Source organism: Cannabis sativa, chromosome 3, assembly GCF_029168945.1.
Source record: "Cannabis sativa cultivar Pink pepper isolate KNU-18-1 chromosome 3, ASM2916894v1, whole genome shotgun sequence".
Taxonomy (NCBI): Eukaryota; Viridiplantae; Streptophyta; class Magnoliopsida; order Rosales; family Cannabaceae; genus Cannabis; species Cannabis sativa.
Genome location: NC_083603.1, coordinates 74,943,401 through 74,965,806, shown reverse-complemented (window position 1 = coordinate 74,965,806; position 22,406 = coordinate 74,943,401). Strand labels below are relative to the sequence as shown.

The following is a 22,406-nucleotide window of genomic DNA, read 5'->3' as shown; positions in this document are numbered from 1 at the left end:
TAGTTCGGCCAACTTCAAGACCAAGGAAAAACCGAAGTTTACCAAGGTCTTTTAACTTGAATTGAATGTCTAAGTTGCGTTTGAAGTTGGTTATGGCAGTAGTATTGTTGCTAGCAATAATCATGTCATCAACATACACAAGGACAGCCATAAAAAAGGAGGAAGTGCGTTTAATGAATAAGGAATTGTCAGATTGAGATTGTTGAAAGCCATCCTTTATGAGAGTAGCACTAAGTTTGGCGTACCATTGTCGGGAGGCTTGTTTAAGCCCATAAATGCTCTTATTGAGCTTGCAAACAGTGTTTGGAGGAGCATTGTATCCAGGAGGTATCTTCATGTATACTTCTTCATGAAGATCTCCATGAAGGAAGGCATTATTGATATCTAATTGGTGAATGGTCCAATTGTTTATGGCAGCGAGTGCAAGGAAGATTTTCAGAGTATTAAACTTTGCAACAGGTGCATAAGTTTGAGAGAAATCAATTCCTTCTCTTTGGTTAAAGCCTTTAGCAACTAGCCGGGCTTTAAACCTCACAACTTCACCAGCTTCATTGTATTTAACTTTGTATACCCATTTGCAACCGATGGCTTTATGGCCGGGGGGTAGCTTGGTTATAATCCAAGTTTTATTTTTTTCAAGAGCTTGAGTCTCACAATCCATGGCTTGAAGCCAATGTTTGAATTGAGATGCCTTTTCATAATTTTTTGGTTCACTATGTGTGTATGCAGCTAAGACAGCGGCGCGAAACTGAGGATTCAGTTTTATATATGATAAAAAAGATTCAATTGGATAGGCTGTGGAAGAGGCATGAAAAACATAGTCTTTTAAGTGTGGTGGTTTAGTGAGAATGCGACCGTTTGTTGTGGTAGTGATACTTGGATTTTTGGTAGCTACCTTGTGATGAGTTTTTGTGATACTTGGATTGGGAATTATATGTGGTGTGTCGGCTATATCAGTAGCCGTGAGTGGGGATATAGCAGTAGGTGTGTTTGTTGCATCATCAAGAGTTGTGTTTGCTGCATCAGTATGCATAGTGGCAGTAGGTAATTTTTGTGCAGCAAGAGGTATGTTGTTTGTGGCATCGGTGGCCACTGTAGGGGCTGTAGCAGTATGGAAATAGACTGCATCAACTTGTTTTTTGTTGGCTGCAACAGCAGCTATTGTTTGTATTTCAGCAGTGGGCTGGTTTTGTGTTACTGGTTGCTGGTTTGGTAACACGGATGGGGAGAAAAAAATGTCTATTTCCTGAGGTGAGGTGATGTTAGAAAAAGGGAAAATGTGTTCATGAAACACAACATCGCGGGAAATATAAATTTGTTTGGATTCAATGTCTAAAAGGGTGTAAGCTTTCATTCCCATAGGGTAGCCAATGAATATAGATGCCCGACTTCTAGGAGAGAATTTATGGCGTTTGGATTCTAAAGTGGATCCATATGCCAAGCAACCAAAGGATCGAAGGTGTTCATAGTTGGGACTTTTTTTATAAAGAGTTTCAAAGGATGTAAGACCTTTGAGGAGTTTAGAAGGGGTTCGGTTGATGAGATAAGTGGTCGTAGATATGAGATAAGACCAGTAAGTCAATGGTAAATGGGATTGAAAGCTTAAAGCTCGAGCAACATTTATTATGTGTTGATGTTTTCTTTCAACCATAGAATTTTGTTGTGGTTTTTCAACACATGAGTGATAGTGAATTATGCCCTTTGAGGCATAAAACGAAGTAAGATTTAATTCCTTGGCATTGTCGGATCTGACAGCCTTAATGGAGGTGGAAAATTGAGTGCAAATCATGTTAAAAAAATCTGGTATGATAGTTTTAACATCCGATTTTGCTTTTAGCATATAAGTCCATGTAAAGCGGGAATGATCATCAACAATGGTCAAAAAATACCTATAACCTTCTATACTTATTATTTGGAATGGTCCCCATATATCCATGTGAATTAAGTCAAAATTTGTCATTGCAAAATTATTATTTGAGACAAAAGGGAGTCTCTTTTGTTTAGCTAAATGACATATATGACAAAAAGTATTAGAATTGGGAATGAAAGAATTGTCAATCTTTTTATTTATAAAATTCGAAATATACAATGATGGATGACCAAGGCGATTGTGCCATTGGTTTACATTGGATGTATATAAATCGAAAGAAGATTGATTAGAGGCAGCAGCAAGTGGTTTGTCTTGAGATAGGAGGTACAATTTGTCATGTTTCTTAGCTATCCCAATCACCACCTTCCGAGAAGGATCCTGTATAATACATGAATTAGTTTTAAAAAGGACATTGTAGGGTGTATTAGAAACTAAATCATTGATAGACAGGAGGTTGATTCGGAAGTGAGGTACATATAGGACATTATGCAAAACAAGAGAGTTATTGATGCAAACTGTGCCACATTTTGTGACTTGTACCAACCCACCAGTAGGTAAAACTACATGTTTAGGAAAAGATGTGTTATTGAAAGATGTAAAACAAGATATATTTGAACACATATGGTGGGTGGCACCACTATCAAGAATCCAATCAAAAGAAAATTGAGAAATGATATTACCGGCCATATTCGAAGCAGCTGGTGTATTTTCAGCAGATGGAGTTGCTTGGCTAAGCTGCTGGCTAAGAAGGGATATTAATTGTTGACATTGTGATGTAAGATCAGCAGGATATTGGGGGCTGTTGTGTGATTTGCAATCGGTGTAGAGGAGGTGTGATTGGCTGGAGCCTTTCCTTTATCAGCCTTCTTTTTGTCCCCATAACCAGGTGGGAAACCATGGAGGAAAAAACATTTATCCACAAGGTGACCTGGTTTACCACAGTGAGAACAAGAAGGCCGGGGTTTTTTGCTTCTTGGAGGATTAGTAGGTGGTGGGCGAACCGAAGAGGCAAGAGGTGGGTTTTCCGAAGATCCGAGAGTGCGTTGACGTTCTTCTTGAACTATCATAGCAAAGACTCGAGAGAGGTTCGGCAGTGGTTCATTTAACAAGATTTGGGCTCGAACCGAGGCATATGACTCGTTCAAGCCAGTGAGAAATTGCAAGACTTGGTTTCGATTGTAATAGTCAAGGAATATCTTCATTGCACCATAAGAACATGTAGTATTAGGCTGAAATTCTTTCAGCTCATCCCATATGGATTTGAGTTTCGTAAAATAAGAGGTGACGGAATTGTCACCTTGTTGGAGACGAGTTAGCTGGGTTTGGAGCTGGAAAACACGGGGTCCATTGCCCTCATTGAACCTTTCAGCTATATCTTGCCACATATCGGTGGCTTGATCAAAGTACATAATACTTTGAGCGATTTCAGGTGAAACAGAATTGACTAACCAGGACATCACCATATTGTTACAACGCAACCAAGATGGGAGAAGAGTGTTACCAGATTCAGGCCGTGGGATTGAGCCATCAATGAACGCAATTTTGTTCTTTGCAGCAAGCGCCATCATGATGCCACGCTTCCAAGATTGGTAGTTGACTCCAGTGAGAACGGTGGACACGAGGACCAGCCCAGGATGATCACCGGAGCTGAGGAAGAAAGGGCTTGAGGCGTTGTCAATGGTGGTGCGATCAGAAGACCTGCGATTAGGGATTGGTATCGCTTCGTTTCTTGGAGATTGATGGTCAGAGGCATCAACGTTGTTGTCGGTGACGTTGTGAGATCTAGATCTTGAATCGATCTGAGGAGGATTAGCAACGGGACCAGTTGCAGGGGCGGAAGTGACATCGGGATTGTCCGATGAGGGGTGATCTGTAGTAGGTGGTGGAATACCATTCTGAGATCTTGTTGAAGGTCTAGCCATGGACGATGGCAAAGTTACGTCTGATACCATGTGAGAGAACAAGAAATCAGAGAGAAAAATGCAGAGCAAATACTCTGTTCTGGTGTAATTGTATTGAATAATTCTGTTTGTTACAGAATAGAACCTTATATAGGCAATACAACAAGGTAGACTTAGCTCACAGTTACAACCCAATTAACTAAATTCTAACAATATGCCTTAACAGAAATAACCGACTAACAAACTAATTGGTAAGTAATCTAATAGGTTTCACGAGGTAGTTTATTAACTAAACAGCTTATTTATTTCTCTCTTCCAAGTAAAAAAACGGTCAAAATAAAAAAAAAATAAAAAATTAAAAAAAAAAATATTTATTTGAAACTGACTACCTTTGTTTAGTTTTGGAAAAGCATGATCTCGACCAATCAATATATCAATATCAATATCAATCAATCAATCAATCAATAGTTACAGGAAGCTACAGGAAGTCTTCTCATAGCGAGATGGTCATCTCGCATACTTATTCTTCGAGCCGATCCGACTTTTACACTTAGTTTGCTTATTGCAAGCTAAGGTATGTGTCACTTTCCTCCGGTGCCTCGCTATTCACTTTTAGCGACGTATGGTTTCTCGTTAATACACTAAGTGTCAGTTTGTATATTGATTCCTCTCATAAGACCTTATAGTCAGCGGGTTACAAATATACTCTGATACTTACGTAATTAATAAGTTATTCTATAAAAAGATATTGCACCAATTTACATTCCCTTTATCTTGACACGTGTCCTCTAGCCGAATTTCGGGTATAACAGAAAGTTTTTTACATTTTATTTCATAAGATGACAACGATAAAAAAGGGCGTCACAATATTATCTATTTTTAAAAACTAAAAAAATGAGGGATTTATATAAAAATATTAATGATAAAATTGATCTATATAAAATATTTAATAAGAAGATTAATTATAATAAATTATGTGGATGAGAAAAATATGTCTTAAATGGGAATAATAAAAAGGTAGATCACGATTCATATGGTTAATTGCTTCTACATCGAAATATTTATTTGTCTTACTCTTTAGTAATAATTAAAATGATAAATACCATATGAAGTTGGTTGTGCAATTGCGGGATCATTATAATTATATCGTGCCTCGTAGAATCATTATAATTATTGAAAAATCAAATTTTATTTATGATTATTTTTTTTTGTATTTTTTATTTTAAAAATTCATATATTAAGTATTTTTTATTTATTAAATGAGTATATAAATATATTAAATAAATATGTAGAGTTGATTTGATGACTCAAAATAATAATAAAAAAGATTACAACTAATTAGGCAATATTAAATAATAAATCAGCCATGTATTTTTAGGCAAATTAAAATGAATGTAAGAATACTTTATTCATAATTTAGAAGTATACTAATTATGTATTTTTTTTAATCCATGTAAAATTTTAATTACCAAGAAAAAAAAAGTTACTAAAAAATCATATTTCTGAACATTTACAATATAAATATAACGATACACTAAGTCTAATTATAATCAAAAAAATTTTTACTAACCTTAAAACTTTCTCTTCCTAACCTTCATTAACAATTATGATCCGATTTCTAATCTATCTTAACTATAATTATTTTCACTAATATTGGACTCATGATATTGCTATATTTCATGTTGCAAAACATAAAGTCTAAATTATCATTTAAGAGTAGTCATAGACATAGGTTAGTGATACTACACTTACACTCAAAAAGAAAATGTGTTGTAAGTTCAAATACATATTTTGGGATAAATTAAATGGCATGAGAAAATATTTATTTATAGTGTATATGTAATGTCCTACTATACTTTCTGAATAATATGAGATTATTACAAAATGTAAATTGAATAATTATATTTTCTTTGTACATTAACATAATTTTCTCAAAAAGTTAGAAAATATAAAGAAAAAAATTATAGAAAGGACCTACTCTTTTGTGTACTTTACTTTATATTAATATATAGATATAGAAATCATGTCAAAAATAATATGAAATTCTCACAAAATTAAAAAATAAGATGAAAAATATATTTTATTTTTATATAAAATATAAAATGTATTTTATTATAATAGACTATTATAGAATAGATAATTTTTTTTGAAAACAAAAAAATATAACTAATTAAATGAATAAACTAATTTAATCAATTAGTCAAGGAGAAAAATACATATTTTGGGACAAAAAAAATATAATTAATTAATTGAATAAGACTCATTCAATCAATTAGTCAAGGAAGAAAATAAATATTTTGGGACAAATTAAAATGCTATGAGAAAAGATTTATTTATAGTGTATATGTAATGTTCTACTATATTTTCTAAATAATGTGAGATTATTACAAAAAATAAACTTAGTTAAATAATAATATTTTCTTAGTACATTAACATGGTTCTTTTAAAAAAATTAGAAAAATATGAAGAAAAAATTATAGAAAGTCACCTACACTCTTGTGTGCTTTCCTTTATATTAATATGTATATGGGAAAAATAATATAAAATTCTCACAAACTTAAAAAATAAGATGAAAAATATATTTTATTTTTATATAAAATATAAAATGTATGTTATTGTAATAGACTATAGAATAGATATTTTTTTTTTTTAAAAAAAATTATAACTAATTAAATGAATAAATTAATTTAATCAATTAGTCAATGAGAAAAATACATATTTTAGGATAAATTAAAAAAAAAAATATAACTAATTAATTGAATAAGACTAATTTAATCAATTAGTCAAGGAAAAAAATACATATTTTGGGATAAATTAAAATACTATGAGAAAACATTTATTTATAATGTATGTAATGTCTCATTATACTTTCTAAACAATATGACATTATTATAAAAAGTGAACTTAGTTGAATAATCATGTTTTCCTAGTACATTAACATGATACTCTCAAAAAACTTAAAAAAAATGAAGAAAAATGGCTATTTAAAAAAATATGGGAAAATGAAGATATGTTTTGATATATATGGCATAAAAACTTAATTACCCTAAATATGACATTTTTTTAAAAAAAAAACTTACAAATATGGGAAAAAGTCATAAGGAATGCCATAAAAAACTTTAAATTTGTGTTTCTTATTATTTTTTTTTTTTTGAAAAATAAAACACTAAAATAAATAAAAAAATAATCTAAAGTGTAGATGTTGTTTTTTTTTTACAGAAATTAAACTTGTTTTTTATTTTTACAGAAATTAAACTTGTTTTTTATTTAAACTACTGTTTGTTTTTTTTTTCTTTGTTATTTTGTTAAAAACTAATTATTTCATTAAAAGCAGCAGAACAAAAAAAAAAACCAGTTTCATTAACATCATCATGAAAAAAAAAATAATATAAAAAAATAATCTAAAAATAATACAAACTTTAAAAATCAGTATCATCAACATTGAAAGAAACTAATAATTTCATTAAAGGAATAAAAAAATAGTTTCATTATGTTATTACAAAATTTTTATTTTAAGTTACTTTTTTATTATTTTGTTTCTAGGTTCGAAACTTACACTTATATTTTATTTTTAATATTGGTATGCATGGTGTGTTGTTTTGATTACATTTGTGATTAATATATATATATATATTTTTTTTTGTATTTTTGTGTGTGTGTGTATTTTTTTTATTTGATTGTCTGATGAAACTGGTTTCAGTTAAGTTTATAATTAACATTTATATTTTGTTATAATTTTTTATAGCGTCAAAACTGGTTTCACAGGTCGAAACTGGTTTCATAGGTTTTAACTGTTCTGTAATGGGGTTGCTCTATTTTTATGATATTACTGTATTTTTTGTAGTTTGTATAAAACCAATTTTATTATTGTATGATATTTGAACAACAATTTTTATTTTATTTTAAATAATCAGTTTCTGACACACATATTATTTTCATAACTGGTTTTTTTTTTTTTTAAATAACTAGTTTTCATAACTGGTTTTTTTATTGTTGTTCATAATAGAGTTTTAAGTTTCAATTTTTTATTTGATTATTTCAAGAAATTGGTTTTTATTTGTTTGTTTTTATTTTGGTTGTTTTACTAACTAGTTTCTCACATTCCACTATTTTTTTTTTATTCTTTTATGATTTTTATTGCATTTTTGTCTCTTTAATTTTCTTTGTTTCTTTTTTTCTCTTTGGTTGTAATTTTTGTTTCTCTTTGTTATATTTGCTACATAATGTATGTTTAAATCAATTCTATTTTTTGAGCAAGCAAATAAAAATTAAATGCCAAAATAAAGAATGAAGTTAGAAGTTTGGTTATTAGGTATTGATATAAAATTTATATGTTCAAAACTGGTTTTTAATTTAGTATCGTTTGTAAAAGTTTAGTTATTAGGCATTGTGTATTTTTCATTATGTTATTGATGAAACTATTTTTTTTTGTCTCTTTTAGTGAAATAATTAGTTTATTTTAATATTGATAAAACTGGTTTTTAAAGTTAGTTTCGTTTTTAGATTGTAATTTTTTTCATTATCTTGTTGATGAAACTATTTTTTTTTATTCTTTTAATGAAATTATTAGTTTCTTTCAATGTTGATGAAACTAGTTTTTGAAGTTTGTATTCTTTTCAGATTATGATTTTTTATATTGTTCTTTTTTTCCATGATGATGTTGATGAAACTGGTTTTTTTTTTTTTGTGTTATTTTTAATAAAATAATTAGTTTTTAACAAAAAAAAAACAAATAGTAGTTTAAATAAAAAAAAAAAGTTTAATTCCTGTAAAAAAATAAGATACAAAAATGTACACTAATTATATATTTATATATATAAAGAGAAAAAAATAGTTTGAGAAAAAAAATTTTTTAAAAAAAAGAGAGACAAAGAGAAATTAGAAAAAAAAATAAAAAAGAAAATTAGAGAGAGAGAAGAGAAAGAAAAAAAAAAGTCAGCAACTCAAATTATAAATGTAATGTTTGGAAAAAAAAAAAGTTAGTATTTGGTGTAAATTTTCCAAATAGAAAGAAACCTTAAAATGTAAATGTAAAATAAACTAAAAAAAAATAAAACTAATTAAATTAGAAACAAAAACATGAATATGGGTATGGATAATAGGTTTACAAAAATATGGCATATCAAATACCATAAAAAGTCTTAAATGTAAAAAATGCCTTAGAAAAGTGGCACACCTATAAATGCCATATTTTTGTAACTTTTTTACAAAATCCCATATTTATGTAATTTTCCCGAAGAAAAAATAGGTAAATACCATTTTAGACCATGATACTCTGTTTTGTTAAATGACAAAATTGACCTTATATTTTATAAAATGGTAAAAATAGGATCCTGAGTTCAATTTTTAATAATTTTATTTTTTTAGTATAACCAACTTTAAGACAATTTTTAATACGAACAGATACAAAAAATTTAACTAGTTTTGTCATAACATCTCTAGATCAGATATCAGATTATTATTAAGTTTTATTTTGATAAAAAAATTAGTTCAGGGTCCTATTAGTATAATTTTAGAAAATACAAGGTCTATTTTGTCATTTAACAAAATAGAGGGTCCAATCGATAACTTTTACAAAACTCAAGACCCAGAATAGTATTTATCTAGAAAAAAATTATAGAAAGCCACATACTAAATGAATAAACTAATTTAGTATCCGAAAGAGATATATCGATACATCTCTATCTATTTTAGTATCCGAAATAAATTTTAGTCAATTTTTTCTTATGATCATGTAAATTATAGTTATTTAAGACATCCTGCAAAATTTTAAGAAATTCGAAAAAGTTTAACACGCCGAAAATTATATTCAAGCAGTGTGTTCCACGCGTGACTATTTTATTTTATACGCGTGTAAAATTGACTGTTTGAACACTGTTTTCTATATTGTAAATTATTCCGAATTTCTTAAAATTTTGTAAGATATCTTAAGTAGCTATAACGTACAGGAATATGAAAAAAAATTAGACTCAAAATTTTTTCTAGATGCCAAAACAAGTAGGGGTTGCATCAGTACATCCCTTTTAAGGGGGTGCATTGTAGAATCACCCAATAATATTTATTCAGAAAAAATTATAGAAAGCCACATACTAAATGAATAAACTAATTTAATCAATTAATTAAGGACTCAAGGAAGAAAATACATATTTTGACACAAATTAAAATACTACGAGAAAAAATTTATTTATAGTGTATGTGTAATGTTTTACTATACTTTTTAAATAATGTGAGACTATTACAAAAAAATAAATTTAATTGAATAATTATATTTTCTTAGTACATTAATATGGTACTCTTAAAAAATTACACAAATATGAAAAAAAAAAAAAAAATTATAAAAAGCCACGTACAGGCTTTCCTTTATATTAATATATATAGATATATTGAAATAACAAATTTTCCAAACTAAAATTTATGTTGGGGTGTAGAGAAGTAAAGAAGTAAAAGGAGATGGTCAATTGCAAAGTGGATACCCTGTTTTTGAGTTTCTTCATGAAGAAAAGAGAAAGAGATAATACTGGAATAGAATGGTCCTTGGTCTAAGTCTGAACGACGTACAGGCTTACACTCTGCAGACTCTCTTTCTCTCTCTTATTGAAGGTAAGACAGTCAAAACATTTAAGATGCTCTCTTTCTTTTATTTCATTTCTAGTCAAGGTATTAACTATATACTGAATAATGACAACGTAAAGGACCCCACTTTTTCTTTTTCTTTTTATTTTTCTTTTGGTATTTCTTAAGGGTGAGCAATGGTCGGTTTGATCGGTTTTTACACAAAAAAAATTCGAAATTCGGTTTTCGACTTTTACGGTTCTAATCCGAAAACCAACCGACCATAATAAAAATATAAAAAAACCGACCGTTTTAATCCACGGTTTGGTTGGTTTAAACCGACCAAACCGAACTTTTTTTTTTAAAAAAAAAAAAATAAGTTTTTAAATTTTTTATAATTATTTGAAAACTAAAAAATTAAACTATTGTATCAAATATCATATAATTTAAAAATAAAACTTTCTTAGTTAAATAAATAATGTAAAATAAACTTTTTAAAATTTGTTCAAATTATTTGTGCTACTAATATGGTAATGAGTTATGTTAAAAAACTAGTATTATTTTATGAATGTGTATATATAATACGTAAATGCATCAAATTATAATAAAATAAAATAATGAATAATTGAGACTTTAAATAAAAAAGATCTAAGTAAAATTAGTTTAATAAAATTGTATATTAAATATGTACAAAAATAATATATATTATATATAATATATATGTTCGGTCGGTTCTCGGTTTAATCGGTCGGTTTGCCATTGACACTAAAACCGACCATGTTAAGGCGGTTTTAACTGAAGGTGGTTTTTTCGGTTTTCGGTTTTTTCGGTGTCGGTTTTTTCGGTGTTCGGACGGTCGGTTTACTCGGTTTGATCGGTTTCTTGGATTTTTTGCTCACCCCTAGTATTTCTTTTGCTTAAAATTGCTGGGTGTTAGAGTTCTCCATTGGAGATATAAATTAGTGATCTTATTATTTATTAAAAAAAAATTAATTAAATATAGTTCATCTTATAAAGTATTTGTTTCAATAATTTTACTATTATAAAAATTTAGTGTTTGTGTGATAATATTAATGACAATAATACTTTTATATTTTATATGCTATGACTTAATTATTTAAACCATTATATCTTCTCTTATAGAATTATCAATATGATCAATTTATTTGATCGGTCAACTCTCATTTATTTCTTTTTATATATATTTAGTTGAATTTATTCAAATATCTGAACCTTATTTATCTTATTTATTTCTTCCACTTATTTCTTTTATTTTTATAAAAAAGAAAAATAATCTATTATTATGCATAGTGTTGGCTATAGTATTGTTAGGAGTATTAGTTAGTTAATTCGGTTACCATGTGTTAGTTGATTCTGTTAGTAGTTCAATATTGGTTGTAACTAATTTCTGTTATTACTAACTAATTCTCCCTTGTGTAATCATTGGTTATATAATGCCAATATTCATTGATTCAATAATAAGATTGCTCTTTGTTCTACAATCTTCTCTTTCACTGCCTTTCCTTCTCTTTCTTTTTCTTTCTCTTCGTCTTTATTTTTCTCTACTTTTGGTTGTTCTTGTTTGCTTGATTGTTCATCAATGGCGAAGAGATTCAACATGGTATCAGAGCTCTTTCCTCCATTGTCGGCTAACATGGCGAACGTTGGAGTTGGCACCAATAACACTCAGAATAAGTCGAATCTCAACATCTCAACAGACCAGTCAATCAACCTAATGGAGCTTCGAATCTCAATCGACCGAGAAACGACTCTGATGAGTTTAATTTGGTATACTTCAACCATAATATGTCCATTAGATTAAATTATCACAATTTTCTTTTGTGGAAACATCAGGTTCTTGCTGCAATTCATGGAAACAGATTGCTAATGCTCATTCAAGATCGTGCTCCTCCTCCTTAGTTTCTAAATGATGTTGATCAAGCTTCAAACACTTTCAATCAAGCTTTTCTTGAATGGGAGGTTCAAGATCAGCTCCTTGTTTCTTGGCTTCTCTCTTTGATGACAGAGAGTCTTCTTACACACATGGTTGGACGCAACACAACGAGACAAATCTGGAGTGCTCTTGAGAAACACTTCACTTTACAAGTCTCTTCCAAGATCCTGGAAATCAGAACAAAATTACGAAAACTTAGAAAAGGGTCAATGTCATTGAATGACAATCTGCTAAAAGTTAAGAAACATGTGGATCTTCTTGCCTCGGTTGGAGAAGTTTAAAGCTTAAAAGATCACATCGCTGCTATCTTCAAGGGTTTACCACCTCAATATGATACTTTTATCATATCAACCAACACTAGAATTGAAGAATACTCGGTTGCTGAAATTGAAGCTCTCCTATTAGCCTCCGAGTCTCAAATTAAAAAGACTAACCTTGATCAAGAAAATGATCTTAGAGTTAATGTTGCTACTACTGAGATGGATCAATTCTCTGAAGCTAATGTTGCTTATCAAAATTACACAAATCATGCTAGCAAGTGCCCTAATCAAAGTCGAATCCCTCCCTCATCCTCTTCTAGATCAGCTAGAGGAAATGGTCGTGGCTTCAACAATCGTGTTGTTAACAATGGAGGTAACTACACTAATCCTTCCCCTAATCCTAACTATGCTAATGGTCGTGGTGTTTCTGGTTTCAGCAAAGGAGGCAGATTTTCCACTTCATCAAATCGTGTTCAGGGCCAGCTTTGCCACAAGCTTGGACACACTATTCTTGATTGTTTTTACAGATTTGATAAGAGCTTTACAGGTGTCTTTCCCACTTCCAACCCTCCCAATGCTCAAGTGAATGTTTCTCAAACAACTCCTGTTGATGACAGCAACTGGTATCCCGATTCTAGTGCATCTAATCATTGTACTCCCAATGTTCAAAACCTCAACATCAGCACTGAGTATGAAGGAGCAGGTCAGCTTTATGTTGGAGATGGCTCAGGTCTGTCCATCAAACACATTGGCCAATCTTTTATTCGTACAAATAACTCTCATCCTCTTGTGCTAAATAACCTTTTACATGTTCCTAAAATTACCAAAAACTTACTCAGTGTTTCTAAATTTTCTCATGATAATCATGTATTTTTTGAGTTTCATGCTGACAAATATTTTACTAAGGATCAAGAAACATAAGCCATATACACCAAAATGGCCTCTATATTTTTAAGCCGTCTCAGTTTCATGTGCAACCCAACACACCAGCTGTTGTCCCATGTGCATTCACTACTTCTCTGTCACACAACAGTGAGTCAACTTCCTCAAATTGTACTCACAGTAACAGATCTCAACTCTCTGAGTATGATCTAGGGCACAATAGACTTGGTCATCCATCAGAAAAGATTGTGAAATCTGTTCTTCAAACTTGCAATATCAGCGTTAGCAATAAAAATCCCTTATCTGTTTATTCAGCATGTTGTTTAGGCAAGATTCACAAGCTACCATTTCCAAAATCTTCATTTACTGTTTACAATGAACCTTTGCAATTGATAGTTGTTGATTTGTGGGGTTTTGCCAAAACTACCTCTGTTCATGACTATAAATACTATATTCATTTTATTGATGCCTATTTTAGATTCACATGGATTTACATGCTCAAAAACAAGTTTGAGGCTTTAAAAACCTTCTTGCAATTCAAAACATGTAATAACCAAAATATTTGATTATTATCTTCTATTATGTTAGTCCAAATATCTCGATGTGGAAATAGTAATTATGTAGAATTTGTCTTGATTTTTTTTAAAAATGCTAGAAGTGGAGTAATTCTTTATTAAAATAAAGTGACAAGTATTTTTTTATTGGGCTTGTAAGTTAGGTTGTGATAGTATAAAGTGATTAGATTAATTATTAAAATTTTATTGCAATGGTGCCATTAATTAGAGTAAGTACATTTGAATGATATATGTTGATATATATTATATATATAGTATATAGTATTTATAAAGCATGGTTTAATTAAGGGGATGTGTACCATAATAGTTATAAGACCAAGTGGCATTGTGCATGGAAACATGTTTTAATGTATTTCAGAATTTAAATTTAAGGCTTAATCATTATAAGGCTTACATGAGGAGACTAGAAAGGGTAAGTTATCAACTCCCAATGTGTATAGTCCAAGCCTTGACCAACCATATACACATGGCTTGTTGAGATTTAAAAGGGTTTTGAATTTTGATTATCTTGCACGTGGGCTACTAGTGTGGGAGTCATAAGTTGATGTAGGTAAGAGTTTTAATGGAATTAAGATTGAGAATATATTATTTGAAATTTAAATTTAAATTCTAGCTATGATTTATATGACGACTAGCTTAAGAATCGGTATTGACCGAGTATGATGAAGTAGATTGAAAATTGAACATTATCTAGCTTGTTATTTAATTTTAATTAAGGTGGACGTGTGGCATTTCATGGATGGTTATAGTAAGTTTGTTAGCTTCATTGAGAGCAAATTGGATGTGTGTGGTAGGTAAGAGAAATGAGTGGAATTAGTTAGCATCATTTGATAATATGAGAACTTAGTCTATAATAATTTTGGTGAGGTGTATACCCATGAGCATTTCTTTCTAAAGAAACACAACAGGTTGAACTCGTCATCCACCAAAATAGCATCAGTGAGCCTTAAGAATATCCATGTGTCATTTTTAAACACTTAATTGGTTATTAAAGAATTGACAGGTTAGGTGTTGTTACGATAATTATGTGTAGTTAATTCTCTAGAGTCTATAAATACCAATTTTATTGATTCATTCCTTAGTTCAGTCAACCAAATTCTCAACATATACTACCATCACTCTACATATTACTCTACGTCACATATCTTCCTCTATATAAGCACTATATATATAAGCCATCCATATACCATCATCCTTTATCATTTTCTCTATTATTTTTTTTTTCTTTCAATTTCTTTCTCTATCATTTCACCATCCTCTCAACACTATTCCCAACTGCTTATTCTTGTCATACTCACATATCACCACCACCAACCTCTTAAGCATTTATATATATATACCCCTCTTTTATTTACTTATATATATCAACACCATCACCACCATTATTTCTCTGTCAGTTTTCCTTTTGAATCTAAGGTATCATTCTATAATTTTGGATTTGTAGATTCAAGGTTAAGGTCTTGTATATAAATATATATATTTATATATACCATTGTGATATGTTCTAATTAATAATTATGAAATTTGGGTTGTTCATAAAATAATTATTGGTTCTCAAGGATCACTCTCGCAATCAAGCTAGATTCTCTACATTCGAGGTAAGGAAATTAAGTAGAAAAGCATAAGTTTTCTGTATGTAATAACATTCATAGAAAGAGTGGGAATAGTAAAAGAGAAGTTAACTAAGGTCTTCTGCCTGACTCTTTAATGTTTGTTATTTAATGTACTGTATAATATATATTTAAATAATATGTTTATAACATTCATGTTATTTATGTATGTTTACAGTATTAGAGCATGGCCATTGCTAAAGATATATATATTTAAATAATATGTTTATAAGATTCATGTTATTTAAGTATGTATGTCAATAGTGTGTTTATAAGATTCACATTATTTAATTATGATTGTTATGTTATTTAAATAATGTATAGTAGTTTGACATTATTTAAATTAGGTAGATTATAATGTGACATGGTTTGACCGAGAAGATAATGGTGAAATACTTGACTGTTGGGTCTATATGGTAGATAGGGGGCCATTTAGTAGTGGGTACGATTTTACTGAACCCAGCCCTCCACCATTTAGTCCAATAGCTCGGGTTTATTTGCCAAAGTCGGACTTGGGCGTAATCATTTTATGTGATTTAGCTTAGAACTTAGTTATTAGCTACTAGTGATATGATTAAGTTTATGTTTTGCTAGTTGTCAATATATGTGCATGTGCATTTTTAGTTAAGTTTTATTTTTATTTATGTGACTACCTGACACACATTTCCTTACTGAGTTTAGTAGCTCACCCTTATCAAATTACCATGTGCAGACCAAGGTAACTGAAAGTCTAGAATGCCGGTGGCGAGTGGAACTTTGGACGCTTGTGTGTGTGAACTCGCTGAGGGCCATATAACTGCGGGCGGTTTAGGACACTCTATTTATTTATTTACGCTATTAAGTTTATGTCGCAATTATTTTAGTTATTATTTATTATGTCTTTTGTACGAAAACTGGCCAGTTGTGAACATTTTCAAGTATTAAATAAAAATGCGACATTATAATTTTCCGCATTTAACGCTTGTAAATAAAATTAGTATTTTTCATAAAAGTACGGGCGTTACAAAACAGAAGCTAAATTACAGCTTGGTAAAAAGATCAAGTGTCTTCAAACAGATTGGGGAAGGGAATTTAGGTCTTTCACTGAGTATCTTAAACAATTTGGCATCACTCATAGGCATCCATGTCCTACTACACATGAACAAAATGGCTTAGTAGAAAGGAAACATAGACATTTGGTGCGCAATTGTTTTCCCAACATAAGACCTTATAACAAACATAAGCTCCAATTTAGGTCTTCTCCATGCACTTTCTTAGGGTATAGTCTCGATCACAAAGGGTATAAGTGCTTAGACTCCTCTGGTCAATTGTACATCTCAAGAGATGTCATATTTGATGAAACATCTTTCCCTTTTACTTCCATTCCCAGATTGGCCACTGATTCATACATGTACTCTGAATTTGCCACACCTGCACAAATTCCACTCTCTAACACATTCAACACTTCTTGTCCTGATCTTACACTTGCTATTACTACTAATATTGTGCCATCTGTGGCAAGTTTTTCTCTGCCTATACAGGAAAACATACCTACTTCCATCCCTCAGCAGGTTCCAGATATCATATAGTCTGCTCCTTCACACAGTGACAACAACAATACTACTACTGTCTCACCAACTCTCACTGCTAAATTGAAGTTGTTGCACCTGCAGTGTCACCTGTTGCTGTCACACCAGCACCCTCTGCTGTTGACACCACACCAACACCAGAACCTGTTGCACAAAAAGAAATCACCATAAATTCTCATGCCATGCAAAGAAGGGGAAAATTAGGAATTCATAAACCTAAAGTCTATCTCACCATTAAGATTCCAAGAACTGTCAAAGAGGCCTTGCATCAAGAACAATGGAATCAAGTCATGACATATGAGATGTTGGCCTTAACCATAAATGGAACTTATTCTCTTGTTCCATTACCAGAAGGAAGGACTCCCATAGGCTGCAAATGGGTTTTCAGGAAAAAAGAGAATTCAGATGGAACACATCACAGGTACAAAGCTTGTCTTGTTGCTAAGGGCTTTCATCAACAACTGGGGTTTGATTTTACTAAAACTTTTAGCCCGATTGTCAAACCTGTGACCATTAGAATTGTCCTCACCATTGCTATATCAAATGGTTGGTCAATTAGCCAAACTTGACATCAATAATGCCTTTCTAAATGGCACAGTGAATGAAGAAGTTTACATGTTACAACCCTCAGGTTTTGAAATAACTTCAGCTCCCTATCTTGTATGCAAGTTGCATAAAGCCCTATATGGATTAAAACAAGCACCCCGTGCTTGGTTTGACAAGCTTCATCATTGTCTCATAGACCTTGGCTTTGTTCCATCCAAGTCTGATCATTCTCTTTTCATACAACACACCTCTACATACACTACCTTAGTGCTAGTGTATGTCGACAACATACTTGTAACTGGCAGCAATAATAAGGCAATTCAAGATCTGGTTGTTGCTCTTGACAGCAAATTTTCACTCAAAGACCTTGGGGATTTACACTACTTTCTAGGCATTGAATTTCAATCAACCTCATCTGGTCTACACCTATCACAATCTAAATACATCAGGGACCTGCTTTTTAAGGCTCAAATGTACGATGTTAAACCATCTCCTACCCCCATGGTCATCAGCCTTAGACTATATGCATATGGCAGTGAACCTAATCCAGATCCTCAATTGTATCGCTCAATTGTTGGTGCACTTCAATACCTCCTAATCACAAGACTTGAAATCTCTTTTAGTGTCAATAAAGTCTGTTAGTTCATGAAAGATCCTCAATTAAGTCACTGGTTAGCCATGACGAGGATTTTAAGATATCTCAGTGGTACCATCAATCATGGTTTTCATCTCAAAAGGTCTTCTTTACAAGAAATGGTTGCCTTTTGCAATGTTGATTGGGCCACTGACATAGATGATCGACGCTCAACCTCTCGCTTCATAATTTTTTATGGAGATAATCTTGTTGCTTGGCAATGCAAAAAGCAACACACCATATCAAGGTCAAGCACTGAAGCCGAGTTTAGAAGTCTTGCTAGTAAAGTTGATGAACTTACTTGGATTCATTCTTTGTTCACTGAACTGCGAATCAAGATTATGAACCCCCATGATATGGTGTGATAATCTCAGCACCGTTCTTCTCACAGTAAATGTAGTTGTTCATGCAAGAACTAAGCACATTAAACTTGATCTATATTTTGTGTGTGAGAAGATACTTCATAGACTCGTTCAAGTTAAACATGTACCAGCTCAAGACCAATTTGTTGATGGTCTTACAAAGGCAATCTCCACTAATCGGCTCTCTCTATTTCGATCCAAGCTTACCATTGAAGATATCAAAGATTCTCAAGATGCTTCCAATTGTAACTTTTAGGGGTCGTGTTAGGAGTATTAGTTAGTTAATTCAGTTACCATGTGTTAGTTGATTCTGTTAGTGGTTCAGTACTGGTTGTAACTAATTTTTGCTACTACTAACTAATTCTCCCTTGTGTAATCATTGGCTATATAATGCCAATATTCATTGATTCAATAATAAGATTGCTCTTTGTTCTACAATCTTCTCTTTCAATGCCTTTCCTTCTCTTTCTTTTTCTTTTTCTTTCTCTTCATCTCTGTTTTTCTTTATTTTTGGTTGTTCTTGTTTGCTTGATTAACATCAATGGCGAAGAGATTCAACAAGTGTTGAATCTGTTCTATGCTTTCTCTTATTACCACAATTATTAATTATTTGGGTCATTTACAACTCATCTCATGATGTTACCATTAGGGATGTTCGTAGTGCGGGTGGTACGGTTTTAACTAATTTTTCAAACCAACCTGCACATGCGGTTTTTTTAATTTTCCAAATTGCACCTGCACCGCGAAACTAAAAAACAGCAGAAGCGCACCGCAAAAAATAGTGCGGTGCGGTGGTTTTTGCGGCTTGGACTATCACATATACAACAAAGTTTGAGCAACACTTGTCAAAAATACCATAAGACTTGAAAATAAATATGAAAAAAAAATTTCAATAATACAATAATTAGTGGACTTTTGTTTGGACATTTACATATTGGACCTAAATAAATATAAAAATTGGAATGTCTGGTACGGTGTGGTTTGAATCGCATATAAATAATTTAAAACCGCAAATCGCACCGCGCGGTTTAGAAAAAATTCAAATCGCAACTGCACTGCAAAGAATTTCAAACTACATTTTTTGTGGTGTGGGCGGTTTGATGAACACCCCTAATTACCATACCACTTTTACCCTTTACAACAATATATAATTACATTGATACTAATAAAGTGTAAAGTGTAAAATAATAAGATATATATACATTTTTAAAAAGTCAATTTCTTATTCTTATACAATAATAAAATTTATATTTTATAATTTATAATTTTTAATTTGTACTGCAATTAAAATGTCAAACTTAAATTTTTTTTTTTTTTTTTTTGAGTTATCAAACTTAAATTTTTGTTACAAATATTTATAGTATTAAAATTAAACAAACAAAAATAAAAATAAAATGTAACAAGAAGAGCAAAGCACCTGCATCGCACGTGCTAACCTCACCTAGTATGTTAAAAATTATCAAAATTTATCACATAAAAGTTGATCTAAATTCAAAAATACAATAGCACACAACCACACGAATCATTTAGTTTAGGGTAGTGTATTTTCATATGCAGATATATGGGATATAAATACAAATACACTTCGGTAACTTGAATATAATTCGTTATATATAGGAATACTTCTTAATGGGTATTACCCATTAATGGTTGCTAAATAATTTAACTATAAATATTAATTTTAAAAATATTAAACTATTAGATTTTGATCCAATGACGAATAATAAAAGAGAAATTTAAATTTCTATGCTTAATTTAACTACTTAATTAAAAAATATATATAAAAAAAATCACTTTTTACAATATATCAAAAATATGTTTATATATAAAAATACTTAAGTCAAACTCAATTTTTTTTTGCAGAAAAACTTTTTTTTAATTTTTTTTCAGCCGATAGAACAACCCCAATTCATATAATGTAAAAATAAGAGATTTTTTTAATTAGATAGAAAAACTAAGTATGAAAACTCAAAATTTTAAAATATTACTCATGAATGGGTAATACCCATTAAGAGTGCACCCATATACATATATTATGAATTTACTTGGCAGATTAGCAATAGGATTGAGATGTAAAATGATTTTAAATTTAGAAATTAAGTTAGTAAATGTCTCTTTTTAAAAAAATTAAAAAAATGACCAAATATAATAAATTAGCTAATAAAAATACATTTACTACATATTATTTTTTTTAAAAATATATATAATAATTAAATTAAGCTATATAATTTTTTTTATTATTGTATATTATTATATTATAACAAAGACGAATAAATATATTAAATGATCATTAAATATATACAATAATATTTGATATATCATAGTACTAAAAATTAATGTACCGTAGTAATAAAATTATATACCACAAAAAATTATAACAATACTAAATTAATATTAAAAAAAATATATATCATGATAATAAAATTATATATGCCACTATTAAAATATGTATGCATACCAAAATTTTTATATATAATAAAATAGAAACTAAATATTATCTTAAATAAATGATATACTATAGACAACAAAAATCATATACTATACGATAAAACATATATACCTACAATAAAAAATAAAATAAAATAATATAATATTATTAAAAAAATTTGTATATACTATATTAACAAAATTAAATATCACATTTATATATAATAAAATAAAAACTAAACATGCATGATCTAAAATAAGATGATATACTATACAATAAAATTTATATACCATATAACAAAAATATGTATCTTACAATAGAAATATATATATATAATAGTAACAAATAAAAATAAAAATATACAGGATGCTAATAAAATTATAAATCATTTCAATAAAAAGTACAATAGGAAATATAACTTAAATATTATTTAAAAAATAATATACCGTATAACTAAAAATATCCATTCACCAAAACATATATACTAAAAATAATAATAATAAAAAATATATATTACTAATATATATGTATACTATACTAATCAAATTATAGGCCACAATTAAAATATATATCATGACAATAAAATTATATATCACCATTGTATATAATAAAATAATAACTAATTGAATATTACTTAAAATAAATAATATATCATATAATTAAAATATATAAAAATAATAATTAAATATATATAGCATGTGAATAAAATTATATACATATATTAAAATATTTGTATTATGCTAACAAAATTATATACTACTATTATACATTGTAAAATAAAAAATAAATATCATCTAAGATAATAATATACCATACAACAAAATAAAAATATACTGTACAATAAAATTTATATACCAATAACCCACAACAACTCATAAGAAATTAAAAAAATCGACATAACTTTCAAATAATTTTTTTTTTTTAACAAAACTAATATAAATATACCATAATTTTTAAGTAATTTGCTTCCAATTCTAAAAAAAATATGAAAAAAATTTATTAAAGTCCTATAATTTAAGCCTATTTACTATAAGTTTTAAAATGAGGACGTTTACTAATATAGTCCTATAATTTAAGCCTATTTACTATAATTTCTCTTAGCATAATGTAGTTGTTACATCAATAAATTCTTTAAAAAGGAGAAAATATAACTGTTTGGAGTTATTTGAACTAATTTTTATAGTTGATAAAGAAATTTTACAATAAAAATAAAAGTTAAGGAACAAAACAGTACGAAGGGATAGCTCAAATCTATTTATTCTAT

The 22,406-nt window shown here is 29.6% G+C and overlaps 1 protein-coding gene across 1 annotated transcript; it reads right to left on the bottom strand.

Moving 5' to 3' along the window:
* Window positions 1-2,625: 2,625 nt before the first annotated feature.
* Window positions 2,626-3,792, bottom strand: LOC133036287 (uncharacterized). Its single transcript, XM_061112836.1, has one exon. The coding sequence runs from the start codon at window positions 3,790-3,792 to the stop codon at window positions 2,626-2,628; it is 1,167 nt and encodes a 388-aa protein (XP_060968819.1).
* Window positions 3,793-22,406: the final 18,614 nt, after the last annotated feature.

Coding starts and splice junctions, on each gene's coding strand:
- LOC133036287 (XM_061112836.1), bottom strand. CDS start 3,792: ATGGCTAGACCTTCAACAAGATCTCAGAATGGTATTCCACCACCTACT.